The sequence below is a fragment of the Mastigoproctus giganteus genome, chromosome 14 (genome assembly GCF_048544385.1).
Source record: "Mastigoproctus giganteus isolate SK-2022 chromosome 14, ASM4854438v1, whole genome shotgun sequence".
In the NCBI taxonomy this organism is placed as follows: domain Eukaryota; kingdom Metazoa; phylum Arthropoda; class Arachnida; order Uropygi; family Thelyphonidae; genus Mastigoproctus; species Mastigoproctus giganteus.
In genome coordinates this window covers 94,552,036-94,566,898 of record NC_143588.1, presented here as the reverse complement: position 1 = coordinate 94,566,898, position 14,863 = coordinate 94,552,036, and the positions used below count along the sequence as shown (strand labels likewise).

The 14,863-nt window shown below is 33.7% G+C and overlaps 1 protein-coding gene across 1 annotated transcript in view; it reads left to right on the top strand.

Annotated features, from left to right (window-relative positions):
* Positions 1–14,863, top strand: part of LOC150075394 (uncharacterized) — a 159,095-nt gene extending 144,232 nt beyond the window's left edge. Inside the window, exons 12-13 of the mRNA XM_090388473.1 lie at positions 4,584–4,822; positions 14,465–14,863. Of these exons, the coding sequence (XP_090244599.1) occupies positions 4,584–4,822; positions 14,465–14,863 (638 nt within the window). The remainder of the gene's footprint in view (positions 1–4,583; positions 4,823–14,464) is intronic.

Below are 14,863 nucleotides of genomic sequence, written 5' to 3'. Positions count from 1 at the left end.
TCGACTGCCATTTCTTGTAAGCACAAAGGTGAATCGTGCATAAGCGAATTCGGTTAGTGTTATATAAGATATCGTTCCCCTATTTATTAATCGTGTATGATCGAATTCGTGTAGTGCAAACGTGTTCTACGAGGACTGACTATATATATGTATGTATACACACACACACACAGTCGGACTTCTATATAATGAAATCGATCGTTCCCTTGAAAACATTCGCTAAACAGAAATTTCATTATTTTCCTTTTCAACAATGAAAAAATTTTCTAAATTCAGAAATATAGTAAAAGATGGAAAATAAGTGGGAATGAATAAATTTTCTAACATTTTAAAGCAATTAATTTATCCGTATATACATATTAAGAAATGACTACTTACTAATGTGCACAATGTATTAGTACAATTTTAAGAAATATGTCATAAAATATTTGGTTATTTTTTTATTGTACTCTGGATTCTACTGTACACCATTCATAAAAATGTTCACATTTGTTTCACTAAAATATATTTTCTGTCACATTCACATTTTCTATCTACTGAAGGCCTCTAGGGAGAGTTTCAAATGCTGCCAACCTCTCTTGTTTGGAAAATTTAATATTGCCCTCATTTTCATCAAACTCGCCGTCGATATTATCACTAGTTCTTTAAATATGCTCCAAAATGTTGGAGTCACTCAGATATTCGGCTACTCTGGCATCATTATTAACTCCTAAAAATTTGTCAAGAACAATTTCTCCACTGATCAAACCTTGCTTGGAACTCTTCACAAGATTGGTCATTATTTTGTAGTAGTTCATCCCTCTTGGCTGTTAATTAATGTTTTAGCAAAACCTGCTTTTGTGAAACAATGTTTAATTGTTGTTTCTGTCACATCTTGACTCCACACTTTTGCCAACTCTGATATGCACATTCACACTTGTTAGTTTCAAAATAACCGAATGAAAGTTGGCAGGCAGTCGTTAACAATTAATGTGATTTTTCTGTTTTCTTTCGCCATCTTTCTATCGAAATTTAAAATCCACTGCTCAGAAATTTCACTTGTCATACAAGGTTTTTTGTTGTAGTTGTAGTCCAACTCTAATGACTTTATTCCTTTGAAACATTGGAGTTGTTTACTTTTGCCTGTTAACAAAATCTTCAGTTTTTCATTACCAGCCATATTTGCACCAACCAAAACTGTAATTGTCTCCTTGCTATTTTTACCACCTAAACATTTATCACCTTTAAAAGTCAGTGTCTCGTTCGACAAACATTTAAAAAATAGGCACGTTTCATCAACGTTTAATATGTCTTTCAGCTCGTTGTCTTCCATAATTTTTTACAAAACTGTTTCTTTCCAATGGGTATTACCTTTTTGATGTGTAAACATCTTTGGCAGCACCTACTAAAATTCGGATGGTAGTAAAATCAATTTGTCACTAGTTTGCAATGTGTAAATGACATCATTTGACTTCATTTCCATTTCATAACAAAGAAAAATTGAGTCAGGAGAGGAGATCATGCAAAGGATCATGGGAGGTGATCTTACAGATCATCTACTAAATTTTGGACGGTAGCTGCAGGCAGAGGTGGAAATGATTCGTGCACTGCTTCTATTGGAATGAGCAGCAGCCCAGAAAGGCAGTTGCTAGGGATTTCAGGAATTGCTGGGGGTCATGAAAAAAGTAAATACAAGGGCTATGTTAGACTAACTAAGAGTAAGAACAGGTGCATGTATACTTGCATGTACACCAATGCTAGGAGTGTAGTAAACAAATTTGATGAATTTGTGATGAATCTGTGCTAAGCGAGCACCGCATTCCCATAAGGTAACATATGTATTTGTAAGTTGCGGTCGGTGCCATTGGATATTTCCTAATCAATAATAAACGGTAGTGAAAAGATGCACAAATGCCGGTCAAAATATTTATAAAATATTTTGACCGTAATTTTTGATATAATTATGTGGTAACTACTTATGTATCAAAATTAAACTTAAAATTCCAATTAAAATCATGAATTTAATTGATCTAAATTGATTTAATTTAATTGATGAATTTAATCATAAAAAATGTGTCGATTTTGGGTTGAACTTTGGCCCTCTTCCAAATAACTAAAAGGGGTATTAATTTTAAATCCCCCACAGCATTACCACCTGACAATAAAGTCAACCAATCCTTCCCCGCTTTGAAACCTGGCTTGTTTTTTTTTTTTCTTTCAATATGAAACTTCTTTTAGTCATTCGTTTCCACAAAAGTCCTGCTTCATTTATGTTAAAAACTTGTTGAGAAGTATCCCTTTTCAATAATTTTAACAAGTTCTTTTTTGAAAGTTTCGGCTCCTTCATCTGATTTTTTTTTTTTTTTTGGTGAGTTTTCTTCAGATCATCATATTGGCTAATCTCACTCTCTCTCTCTTTTATAATATTTAACTTAAACGAATTCTGTATTGGATATTACCTTCAATAAAATTAGTTAAAGTCTTTCCATTTCAATAGTCTGCCTAGCCCTAGTTGCTTGCAGTGGAACAGCTATCTTTCCCACTGCTAAAATTAATTCTTTATTTTTTTATAATTGTTCTTACAGTTAAACTTGCAAGTCCTAAATTATGGCGCACATCTGCTTGTCGTTGACCGGAATCGATTTGCTTCAAAATGTCTAACTTAATTTTCAAATTCAGTCTTTTTCTTACATTTACAGTCTTCATACTGCGCCCAGATGTTGTTGCTTTTTCATTCTTATCGGCCATTATTAACTCTTCGAAAATGTACCTGCGTTGGTTGCATTAATTACGATGTAATGTTCAAGTAAACTGTCCGTTACGCACAATGTCTAATACTGTACTGAGTGATGACTAGAATTCGGATAAATGCATGTAATGCAAATATTACAAGCAATATACTTGATCATTTTTTAAAATGTTGATCTCAGAACTACGTAACAAGTCACTGTACTGCAATTAATTTAGCGTGCGAGAAAATTTCTCAAGTCGGCGTGGGAAACATTTTAATGCTGTTTTGCTATTCATTTTCAAGCTATCGACTCCATCAAATGAAAGATTTCGTTAAATATGCCAAAGATGCAATCTGTAAAAGAGTGTTATAGTGATCTGTGACAGCGTTTTAGTCAGATATATAATATAAGAACAGCATTATAGTGAATCAGCGTGAAGCAAACCGCGTTATAATGGGGGCGTGCTGTAATACAATTTACAAACCACGCTCACAACCTTTTATATGGCCTCAAGGTCATGCTCATGACCTTAAAAATGATATTTTAGAGAGATAAATAGCTTAGTTATACAACAAAAATTTCAACTTCTGAGATCTTGAAATGAATTACCAAAAAACAATGTGTTATTGGGTTGGTTCACATTATGATATTTTAAAGATACAATGGTGTCTCTGAAACTGATTAATATCATAAAGCAGGTTACACTGTATTGTATAGCTATGCACTTGGTTTGGAATGCATTATTTATGAATGTTTAACATTCATTTTTTGCAATTAATGTTCATATTTTCGATTTTGTTGATACTTGATACTTGGGGAAAAAAACTCGTAAACCCAGGAACTCATAAAGGAAGAACTGCCTGTAATCTTTTTGTATTCTTAATGGGTGAGTGGGAGTTTGTTTTTTTTATTTAATACTGAAGTCTATTGGATGAAATTAATTGTATGTAATTAATCTCAATTTGTTGATAAGACTTTACAATTAACATCCTTACCACATAATCATAATAAGAATGTTGTAAATTACATTCTTATTTATATGCTCCCCTTCACTCCTTGCTTAAATAGTTAAAATTACTTGTTTTATGATTTTCTTATTGACAGCTGTTTGACTTGTCATATTTTGAAATCTTTACCTTGGAAACTCAGTTTCAGTGAATATAAATATTCGTCTCATGGGTGTTTTGTTGCTTTTATTACTGAGTATTTCTCTTATTGCTCTCTTAATCAATGGGCATTGATGTAATATGTTGTGTTTACTAAGTGACAATAATTTATTACATGTAATAGCAAAATAAAAAGGGATAATAACAAAATTTTAACAAAATTTGCTTAATACTTCTCTTTGTCATTTCTGGCACTGAATACCTTATTTCTTACTTGTCTCATTTTCACTAGCTCCACATTTGTATGTTCCTGCTGACCTTCAGATGCAGTACTTTACAAGTTTGTGTAGAACTACATAGGTTACTAAATTTAGTGCAACTGTTTAGAATGATTTTTTTTTTTTTTTTTTTTTTTTGGTAGTTGTTGGTGCATAGGCTTCTGTGGCCATAATGCACCTCCCAAGGTTTTTGCAGTACTTTGATCCAAGCCCGAGGCGGGAATCGAACCCGCGACCTTTGGGTTGCCAGGCAAGCACTTTACCCACCCGGCTAGCCCGGTCGGCGTTTAGAATGAACTGTCTTAATTTGAGGGTGGGGGAGGTAAAGAAGTTTTGAGACTTAGCATTGTACTATTATTATGCACATATCACATAGCATTATAAACGAAAAATTAGGATTGAGATATCCTTTAGAATATACTTAAATAGTTTTAAGTCTAATAAATTTTTTCTTCTTCTGAAATAAAAACATTTTATCACTTTCATAGAAGCAGAAAATAGAGCACCACTTCCAAAAGTTCGACACTACAATCCTGATGTAATAAGAAAATATATAAGTAAGCAGCGAGCAAAAAGAAAACAGGAACAGGAAGAAGAAAAATTGAATAAAGTTGAGGCTCAGAAAATTAAAGCTGAGAGGCTACAACAATTGTATGAGTTCCAGAAAAAAGTTAGTCATCTCGGTGTAAAACCTGGAGTTAAAAGAAAAGCAGCAGAACTTGAAAAGGTATCTGGTATCATGGCACATTGCTTGGTTTGGAATCTTTGAGAAATTACTATAGCATGATTTTTCTCATTTAATTATAATTTTAATAATTGTGTTTTACTTTAAGGATATCATCATCTAAATCTGTTTATATCCAGAGAATGTACAGATTATGCTTCTGGATTAATAGTGACCATCCATTCTCTTTGGGGTATCTATGAACCTCCTTTTACAAAACCACATATAATCCAATTTTTCCCATGTTCAGAACAACATTCCCTCTCAATGTGGCCTTTTGCTTTACAAATATGTTGCTTAAATTCCATAACGGTTCCTGTCATAGATGAAACATACACTGGTCTTTCATGAATTCCAGAAAGTAAAAGATAAGAGTCAGATTGAGGGATCAAGGACACAAAATTGGGTCTCCTTTACCAGTCCTCAGGAAACATTGTATTCAGGTATGCCATGAACTTCTTTGTTTTGTAATAATATGTTCCATCTTGTTAGAAAATGAAGTTTCCATCATTGTCATCCTACAGTTGGGGCATTAGGAAATGTTGTAACACATCCAGATTCCAATACATGATTTCTGTGATTGTAGTCTTCCCAAGGTTCATACTCTTTACGACAACTTGTCATGTGCAAAAAGCAGCTATCATGGCATATTCCACCATGATTGAAGTTTTGTGATTATGTTGCCATTTACTATAGCATGCACATTTTCTGATTGATGGGTAAAAACTTGTAGATATCCTTCGTCTCCTGGAAATGGTTTCTAGTTTGTATCATTGACCATATTCACTTTGTAAAGGAGGTTTATGGACACTCTGTATATTTTTCCATGCTATCCTCTTTCCTGTTAGAATTTTATCCTTGTCCAGAGTAAGCTCTCTTTCTTCTAATGCTTGTGTGACACCATTTTTACTCAATGATTTTGCCATTACTTCCACATGCTTTTATTTTTCTTAAAAACTCATTTCTGGAGACATTATATTTTTTTATCAATTCCTTTATTTTTTACCCAGCCTCCAGCTCCATCGGTTAAAAATGGATTGAAAAACTGTTATAAAGAGCTAATTTTGTTTTCCACTGATTTCTGTTTTACTCCAAACAAATCAGTTTAACTGGCTTTCTGTATTTCTTGAAACTTATTTTGATATATATTTCCATTTCTAGTCTACCTTCATTAAAGATGGAAAATTAATGTATTACTTCCAGAATAAATTAATGAATAACCCTTGTTTAGCTTCAACTCATCTATATCCATGCTCTTAATTAAACAGTTTCAAAATAGAATATTTATAAAACATATAAGAGTAAACTAATTACATGCATTTAAAAATAATATTTTTATTTAAGCTTTAAACAATGAATGATTTAAATGTTATACCATAATTATATGATTAAAAACAAGGACACCTTTTCGTTTATTTTTAAATATATTTTTTTTAACAAAATAAATTTGATTTATGACAAAAAAGAAATAACATATGCTTCTACTTTACTCTGAAATGATTATTACTTCAGAATTCAGTGCAAAACAATGTTTGAAGTGCATTATTTGATAATAAATATATAGTATTTAGTAAAGAAAAGCAAATTCAAAATCCATTAAAAAAAAAAAAAAAAATTTGCAATTTGTTTGCCCTAAAAGGGGATTGGTTATATTTTACCATCTTATGTTAAATCATGCCATTGAATGCGGATACAAATTTGTATCTGCATTCTAATTCCATTATATGTAAATGTAGAAAATTTTTTGTTTATTTCATTTACATATGATAGGATAGAAGCCATATAACTATTGATTTATTTGAACCTAAAAATTTTTGCTCTTATGGTTTAGAATTTGGTACAAAATATTAAAACATAACTAGTTAGTAATTTTGGGATGCTCATAATCTTTGTGTCAAACAGACTGAATTTTTTTTTAGTTCACTTGGACCAGCTGTTTTCCTTCCTTTACTGAATATTATAAAAAATAAATTTTTTAATTATGTTATTAATGGGACATGTCTAAGTAATGTCCCATTAATAACCAATGTCTTTCTAATGTGTTTTTTAATTGATGTTAAATTTTTTATATTATTGCAATATGGATTTGTAACTATAAAATTACTATGTGTATTTATTATTTTTTTAATCTATTTATACTTATTATACAACTTTCCATAAGTTTGATTTAAAATTTTTGTTTACTACTTAGTGTGTACATCCTATTAGAAAGAAGACAACTTTCTGCATGATGTGTAGTTTATAAATAAATATAATAAATTAAGATATTAATTATGTGCATCATAATTAATTTAATCAGTTAGCTGATGTAAAAATATCAACATTCTCTCTGAAAACAAGAATGTAAAATATATAGAAAAGAATAATTAATTTATTAATTAATTATTAATAAATGGCATACTTCTGTGTCAATTTCCATGTATGTTACATATGTATATTTACATTCTTTGGGACAAACTAGGCATTTGAAAGGGCCTGATATATCTTAAAGCTTTTTAATTGGTGGTGTACCCAAATTTGTAAACAATCTCAGAATGTAAGAATAAGCATATTTAGGTTCCTGCAGAATGACCCATTTTGGCAAAATTCTACCTGTACAGCTTATATGTGGGAATTGAATATCAGTGCCATCAATAGCATATACCATCAGTATCAAAGGGTGAAGGATATACAGTATTTCTAATATCAGAGGGAAAAAAAAGGCATTCCTTATCATACAGTTAACTTGAACTAAAGAATAAAGGCAAGTAAGAAACAATTTATTAATTTGAAAATATAGAATAAAACAGCCTCATATTGAATTCCTCCTCTCTTTTTCTTGCTAAAAATCTTCGTTTAGAAGCTAAAGAATTTATAAAATTTAATTAAACTGGTTAAACTTATTTGCATGTAATCAAGCTGCTCTATATCCCTCTAATAAAGCAGAGAATCATAATGAGGAATGATTCAGAAGCTATAATGCGGAATGATTCAGAAGAAAAAAGTATATCCAGTTTGATTAATTTTGTGTTGTTTAACTTCTAATGAAGATTTCAGTAGAGAAATCATAATGAGGCTACTTTATTTTAAGTGTAAAATAATGATCCATATTAATAACTTCCTTGTTACACATAGTAAATTTAGTTACTTCTTAATATACAGTGTATTTTTAGTACCATTTAACTCGGATATTAATATTAGTATTAGCCAAGTGGTGCAAGGAAGCCCTAACCTTTTGCTACATTGACCAAAAAAAAAATATATATATATATACATATATATACATACACAGTGGATTCCGATTATTTGGGCCACCGGTTAATCGGGGCAGCCGTTTATTTGGGGAAAATCTTAAAAAAACAGAACCCAATTGAGAAAATAGCCAGGGTTTACTTCGCTTAATTGGGACAACATGCCGTTTAATCGGGGCAGGAGACCGCAGCACTGGAGATTACCCTATGATTGTCTCCAACCGTACCATTTGGTTCATTCGGATTTCTGGAGGTGACCTCCAAAAAACAATAAAAACAATTAGTAGTCACCTATTTATTGGGCTTTTCTGTTAGTGCAATCTATCATAAACAGATAGTAAACTTGATCTTATTGAATTTTGAAAAATACAGACAGCTGGAATTCTGTGGGTTATTATGGTGAAATGTGTTTACACTTCCATGAAATCTTCAATCATATAAAAAAATTAATTTTCAGAATCTCCTCTTCATTCCTATTTTTAAAGCTTCATAACTTGTTATTCCATTCTCACTTGCACGTATCATGTTACTTGCAATTTGTGTGTGCCATATTCTTTGTTATTGATTGCTTATCTTTTTAATTTTAACCCCCACCCACAAACGTCAGTGAACAGAAATGTCAACTAGTTAGTATGTACATATTACAGTACGTATTAATAATTCTTTTTATCACGTATATGCTTCCAATTTTCATGTTCATTTAATTTTTTAATTGGTGAGATAATAAAGGGTAAATTTGTGCTTAATATATCTTTACTTATATAGCCTGTGGATAATATTCCTCCTATTTTCCTCCTAATTAGAATCGCTGTTTAATAGAATTAAGATTCAATTCACAAACGTGATCACAATGACCGGTGCTTACTACACATCGTATAGTGAACAGTACTTTACTATGGTGAGTCCATCATAACGTGATTTGATTGTACAGTGAACCAATTGTAAAGCGGGGGTTTAACTATTTACGTGAAACTTCGGATAATTGGGGCAGCCGTTTAATCGGGCCAAAATGCACTAGTCCCGATGTGCCCCAAATAACCAGAATCGACTGTGTATATCTATATAAAACACCTATTTGACTCTCTCCTCATGTAGGTCACCCATGGAGCTAACTTATTCCAGTAATTAAGTTCACTGGCTAAAAGAAAACATTCAGAAATCCAGTTTAAACCTCTTCCCCATAATTTGAATTTAATGCCTCTAGTTCTAGAATCATTTATAACAGTGAAAATTCCACTGTCATTTTACTTTCACCTCTCAGAGTCTTATACACTGCAATCAAATCTTCTGTAAAGTTGACTAGCTTCCGAACTGTGTGGTCTTTCCTGACATGGATGCCCTTTTGCTGACCTCACTAGGTACATTTTCCATCTTTGGGCCCTTTCAAGAAACTCAATATCTTTTTTTAGGTGCCTTCTCCAGACTTGAACACGGTATTCCAGATGTGTCCTTACAGTGGCCTTAAACAATTTGATTATGGCCTCCCTGTCTTCACAGGCAAACATTTAATGAATCATAAATAAGGCACCACCTTACTGCCTGTCTACACTTCATGGAGTACTCCATGTCTGACCATATCATAACTCCCAAATTCCTTTGTTTCTCTACTGTTTTTAGTTCAAACCCACCAAGTGTATGAATTATTTTGGGGATGCTATTTCCCAAGTGACCTTGAATTTTGCTGCATTATAAGATGGCTGCCACTTTTCTGACCACCCCTGAAATCTGTCTAAGTTATCCTGAAGAAGTGCAGCTTTGCACTGGTCATTATTTACCTTGCAGAATATGCCTGACATCATTTTCAAATTTTGACTAATCATGCCTTCTGTCCGTCTGTCAGTGTCATTTAAGAAAATCAAAAACAATAGTGATCAAAGTACTGATCCTTGGGGAATTGCCACTTCTTATATTAGCCCATAATGAACTTATATTAGCTTATTACTGAAGGTTAATGGTTAATGTGATTAATGGTTACTGAAGTGTAACCATTTATCACTCATTTCTTTAGCCACCGTGCAATGCTCTAAAGATTTTCTCTGTGACTCTAACAGTTACCTTTCATGTGGGACTGAGTCAAATGCTTTGCTGAAATCCAAGTAAACAATGTCATGAGTGACTCGGTCAAAATATCTACCAGAAAGTTAAACATGATTTTTTCCCTTTACAGAACCATGCTCTTTCCTTTGGAATTCCATTTCTATGTAAATTATCCTGTATTGAACTCTTAATCGTTACCTCCCTGATTTTAAAGTCAGACTAGCCAGTCGATAGTCACTTGATTTACTATGGGGGCACCTTTATGTATTGGCAATACATTGGCACTTCACCTATCCAAGGGTATCTCTTCTAAGTCCAACAACGTCCTCATAATTAACCTTAATGGTTCAGTGCACTTTCTTGCTGCTTGCTTCAGAATTACTAGGTATATGCCATTAACTCCAGGAGCATTACTCACTTTTAGGCTTGAAATTTTCTGTAATAAATAATCTGAAATTTCATTACCACTAATTTCATGCTTTCCAGCTTTACTTGGACACTTTCTTTTCACTGTGAAGGATCTTTCTTCTGTAAATATTGATGCAAAGTGCCTGTTCAATACTGCAATATCAGCTGAGTTACCTAAAACTTTCCCACACCCATTACAGAAAGATCCACTCTGATTTGTTCATCTCTTCTTTGTATTCACATACCTAAAAACTCCTTGTTCCTGCTTTATGCTCTCTTAGCTTGCAAATTCTTGTAAATCTGCCTTTGCCAGCCTAACCTTTTCTGTGGTACTATTATAGATTGGTTTTTAGCTGTTATAACTTTCAGTACTTTTTATTGCTCATAACTTTTCCATGCCATTTTTTTTTTTTTTCTCTTCCCTTTGGGTCTGTTAAACTAGCTAGTTTGTTATTCATCCATTGTGAAATCTTTCTTGTTCTATACTTACTTAATGATATATATGCATTCAAGGCTTCTGTAATATATACCATGATTCTAATCTATTTTTGCTCTGTGCGTTATCTCCCCAGTAGATAGAGGCCATGTAAGCCTTAATCTGTCATAATATCCTTTTCTGAAATTAAAAGCCATTTCTTTCCACACCATTCCATTCCTTCCAGGAGTCTACTATGCATGCTCTAGTAGACTCCTGGATTTTAAAAACACAGAGGAAATTATTCCTCTTCTGTAAAGAAATGTACAAAAAAACTCGAATTTATTTATGTCTTTTCTGTTTAACATTACCTGTACAATTTCAGAACTCTCACTTGCTACCCATTCTATTTGCATGTATATAGAGATTAGCATTAGTATTAGCAAAGGCAAGGCACATGATGCAAAAAAGCAAGCTTATATAGCATCAGCCAAAAAAAAAAAAAAAAAACCCACCCTTATTTCACCCATCCACTCGCTCCAAATGTTTGTCAAGTTCTGCCTTGAATCTATTTAATCTATCAACTTTTACAACGACAGATGGAAGTTTGTTCCACCAATCAACCACCCGCTGGCTAAAGGCAAACTTCTGCACATCTATCCTACAATCGTCTTTCCTCAATTTGAATTTATGCCCTCTCAGGTGATTATTCTGAGCAAGAGGAAGAATCCCATCGGCATTCAGAATGCTCAAACCATTCAAGGCTTTATACACCTCAATCAGATCACCTCGCAGGTGCCTAGTCTCCAGACACTGTAATTTGCAAAACTTAAGCCTTTCTTTGTAAGAGCAACCCTTTGTTCCATTCACTAATCTTGTTGCCCTTCTCTGTACTCGTTCCAACAGCTCTACATCCTTAAAATGAGACCTCCAGACCTGTACACAGCACTCAAGGTGTGGCTGACCATTGCCTTATACAAGGGGATTATCACCTCCTTATCCCTGCTAGAAAAATTCCTGTATATCATTGACAAGACACCATGAGCTACTCTTGCAGACCGTCTGCACTGCTCAGAAAACTTCATATCTGCCTGCACAATTACCCCCAGGTCCTTTTCATTCTCTACCACTGTCAGTGTGGTACCACAGAGTTGATACGTTACTCTGGGATTACTGCTTCCCATATGTAGCACTTTACATTTGTCAATGTTAAACTTCATTTGCCACCTCTCAGCCCATCTGTTCAACTTTTCTAGAACCTGTTGCAGCAGTGTACTGTCATTAACAATTCTGCCAACTTTCGTATCGTCTGCAAACTTGGACATTAAGCCTGATATACCATCATCATTATCAAATATATGAATACAGAAAACAACAATGGATCCAACACTGAACCCTGAGGGACTCCACTAATAACATTAGTCCACGAAGAGCAGTGTCCATTAATTACCACTCTCTGTTTTCTCCCACTCAACTATCCCTTTATCCATAGCAGCAATTTGCCTCCAATGCCACACTGCTCCAATTTGTGCAGCAATCTTCCATGTGCAACAGTATCAATAGCTTTTCTAAGATCCAAATATATGATATCAAAGTTTTTCTTTGCATCCAGTTCCTTTGTGACTATGTCATAGTATCCAATCAAATTAGTCAGACAAGACTTCCCTTTAACAAACCCATGCTGTGTCCGAGCTATAACTGAAGTCTTGTCTAGATGATCCTGCAATTCTTCTTTGACCAGTGCCTCCATTAATTTCCCTGGAACAGAAGTTAAACTAACAAGTCTGTAATTACCTGCGTTTCACCTTTGATCCTCCTTTGTGAATTGGGGTCACATTTGCACATCTCCAGTCCATGAGTACCTCCCATGAGTCCAGGGAAGCTCTCAATTATGGCTAAGGGTTTGCTTACTTCCTTTGCTGCCTCCTTTAATATAACTGGATAGATTCCATCCACCCCAGGTGCCTTTCTTGTGTTTATCTTCAACAATTTCTCCGCCACTTTACTCTCAGTTATTACAAGATTATCTAGCTTACTGCCAGAGTTTACTTCACCTCTGGCATTCCCCTTCCTGAATAACTCCTCATGTGTGAATGTCGATGCAAAATATTCATTCAGTTTGTTAGCTACCTGAGCAGGATCATCAACAGTTAAACCATCGATATCAAGTGGCCCAATCTGATTCATCCCCTTCCTTCTAGAGTTTTTATTAAGTAAAGAACTCTGCTGTTTTTCTTTGTATTCTTTGCCAAAGATTTCTCATAATCTGCCTTCGCCTGCCTAACCTCCTTTAACTTGGTTACAGACCAGCTTATATCTATCATAGGCTTCTGTGTCACATGTTAATTTATATGTATCCCATGCATTTTTCGTCTCTGTCACATGTCTAATTAATTCATCTGACATCCATTTAGGCCTAAATCTTGAACAATATTTCTTTGTGGGTATGAAAAGACCGGCGCCTCCATAGCCAGGTGGGAAGGAGCAGCAGCAGTGCGTAGCGCATGCTTCTTGATTAGACCAGGGTTTGAGCCCGTCACCACCAAATATGGAGGATGCGGAAAGGTCAAGGGAATGACCACCGCATATTCCCGGAGTAATATGGCCTTAGTTGCTAATGCTCCTAAAAACCAAATAACATAACATGAAAAGACTAGTGGCTTCCAAGATTATTTCTTTGACTGCTTCCCATTTTGAATTTGCTGTTGGTAACATCATCTGTTGGTTCCACCGTACAGAATTAAAATACTGTTTCAGACCACCATAGTCACCTTTACGAAAGCAAAAACCCTTCCTTTTACCCTTGATGGTAGTTACCTCTTTGAATAAATCCCACTTAGCACACTGTGATCACTGCCACCTAGTGGTTCCTTTAATTGCAGATTCTTGATGCATGAAGTATCACTACTGATAATCAGATCAAGAGTATTACTCCCCTCTAGTTGCCTTCCGAACATGCTGCTGTAGAAAACAATCATCCAATAAATCCACCACAAAATCCTTGCTAGTGTGTGAGTGATCAACCCACAAATTGCAGTCAATATCCGGGAAATTAAAATCCCCCATTATAAGACACTCTAATTTACTGGCCCACTCTATTTCTTTGGACAATTGCTCATTATACTCATCAGATTCATTAGGCCTATAACACATATAATCTAGTTATAAAATATGCCCACTTTCCATTGAGATAGCTTCCGTTAAAAATGTTGTCAGTGTAATGGTTCCATATTATGCATAAAAACAGTAATGAATGGGATGCCTTTTATTTGTGATTGTAGATCTGAGGCAACCTTTGGTGATATTGCATATGATAACTATATGCCATTATAGTGAAATTTCTTTTACTTACTTCATAATGTTGATAAAAGCAAAAGCTATTTTGGAAAAAGATGCACGTTATACTTTAGGCCTATTATTATTATTAATATTCTTAATGAACATCTAATAATCCACAGACTATATTATTGAATGTTATCTCATTTAAAAAATCTTTTTACAGACTATTATTTTGTTACCTTAATCACTTTTGTATTGTATTTTGTTATTTTGTAGTATATGCCTGAATTGCAGTGGGTATCAAAGAAAGCTACAACTGTGATATCACCTAATCATATTCCACTACTTGATGAATCACCGTACATTTCTGAGGAAGAGAAATCTCATTCAAGTTATGAAGTTTTGCAAGTGAAAAACAAGGTTTCTTTTTCAGAAAATGCACATATTCCATCAGAATTTTTTGAGAAATTGGATGAAGAAACTAAAGATAGAAATGTATTAAAGGTGAATAGTAATCAGACGTGTAAGGATGAATTTTCACCAAAGGAAGAAAGTCATCATTCAAAGAAATTTGTAACTTTATCTGATATCATTGGTGACCATATAGTTCCTGATTTTGTTGAGGATAATGAAATTTCAGGTATTAATATTTTTATTGCTTACATTTTAAAATAG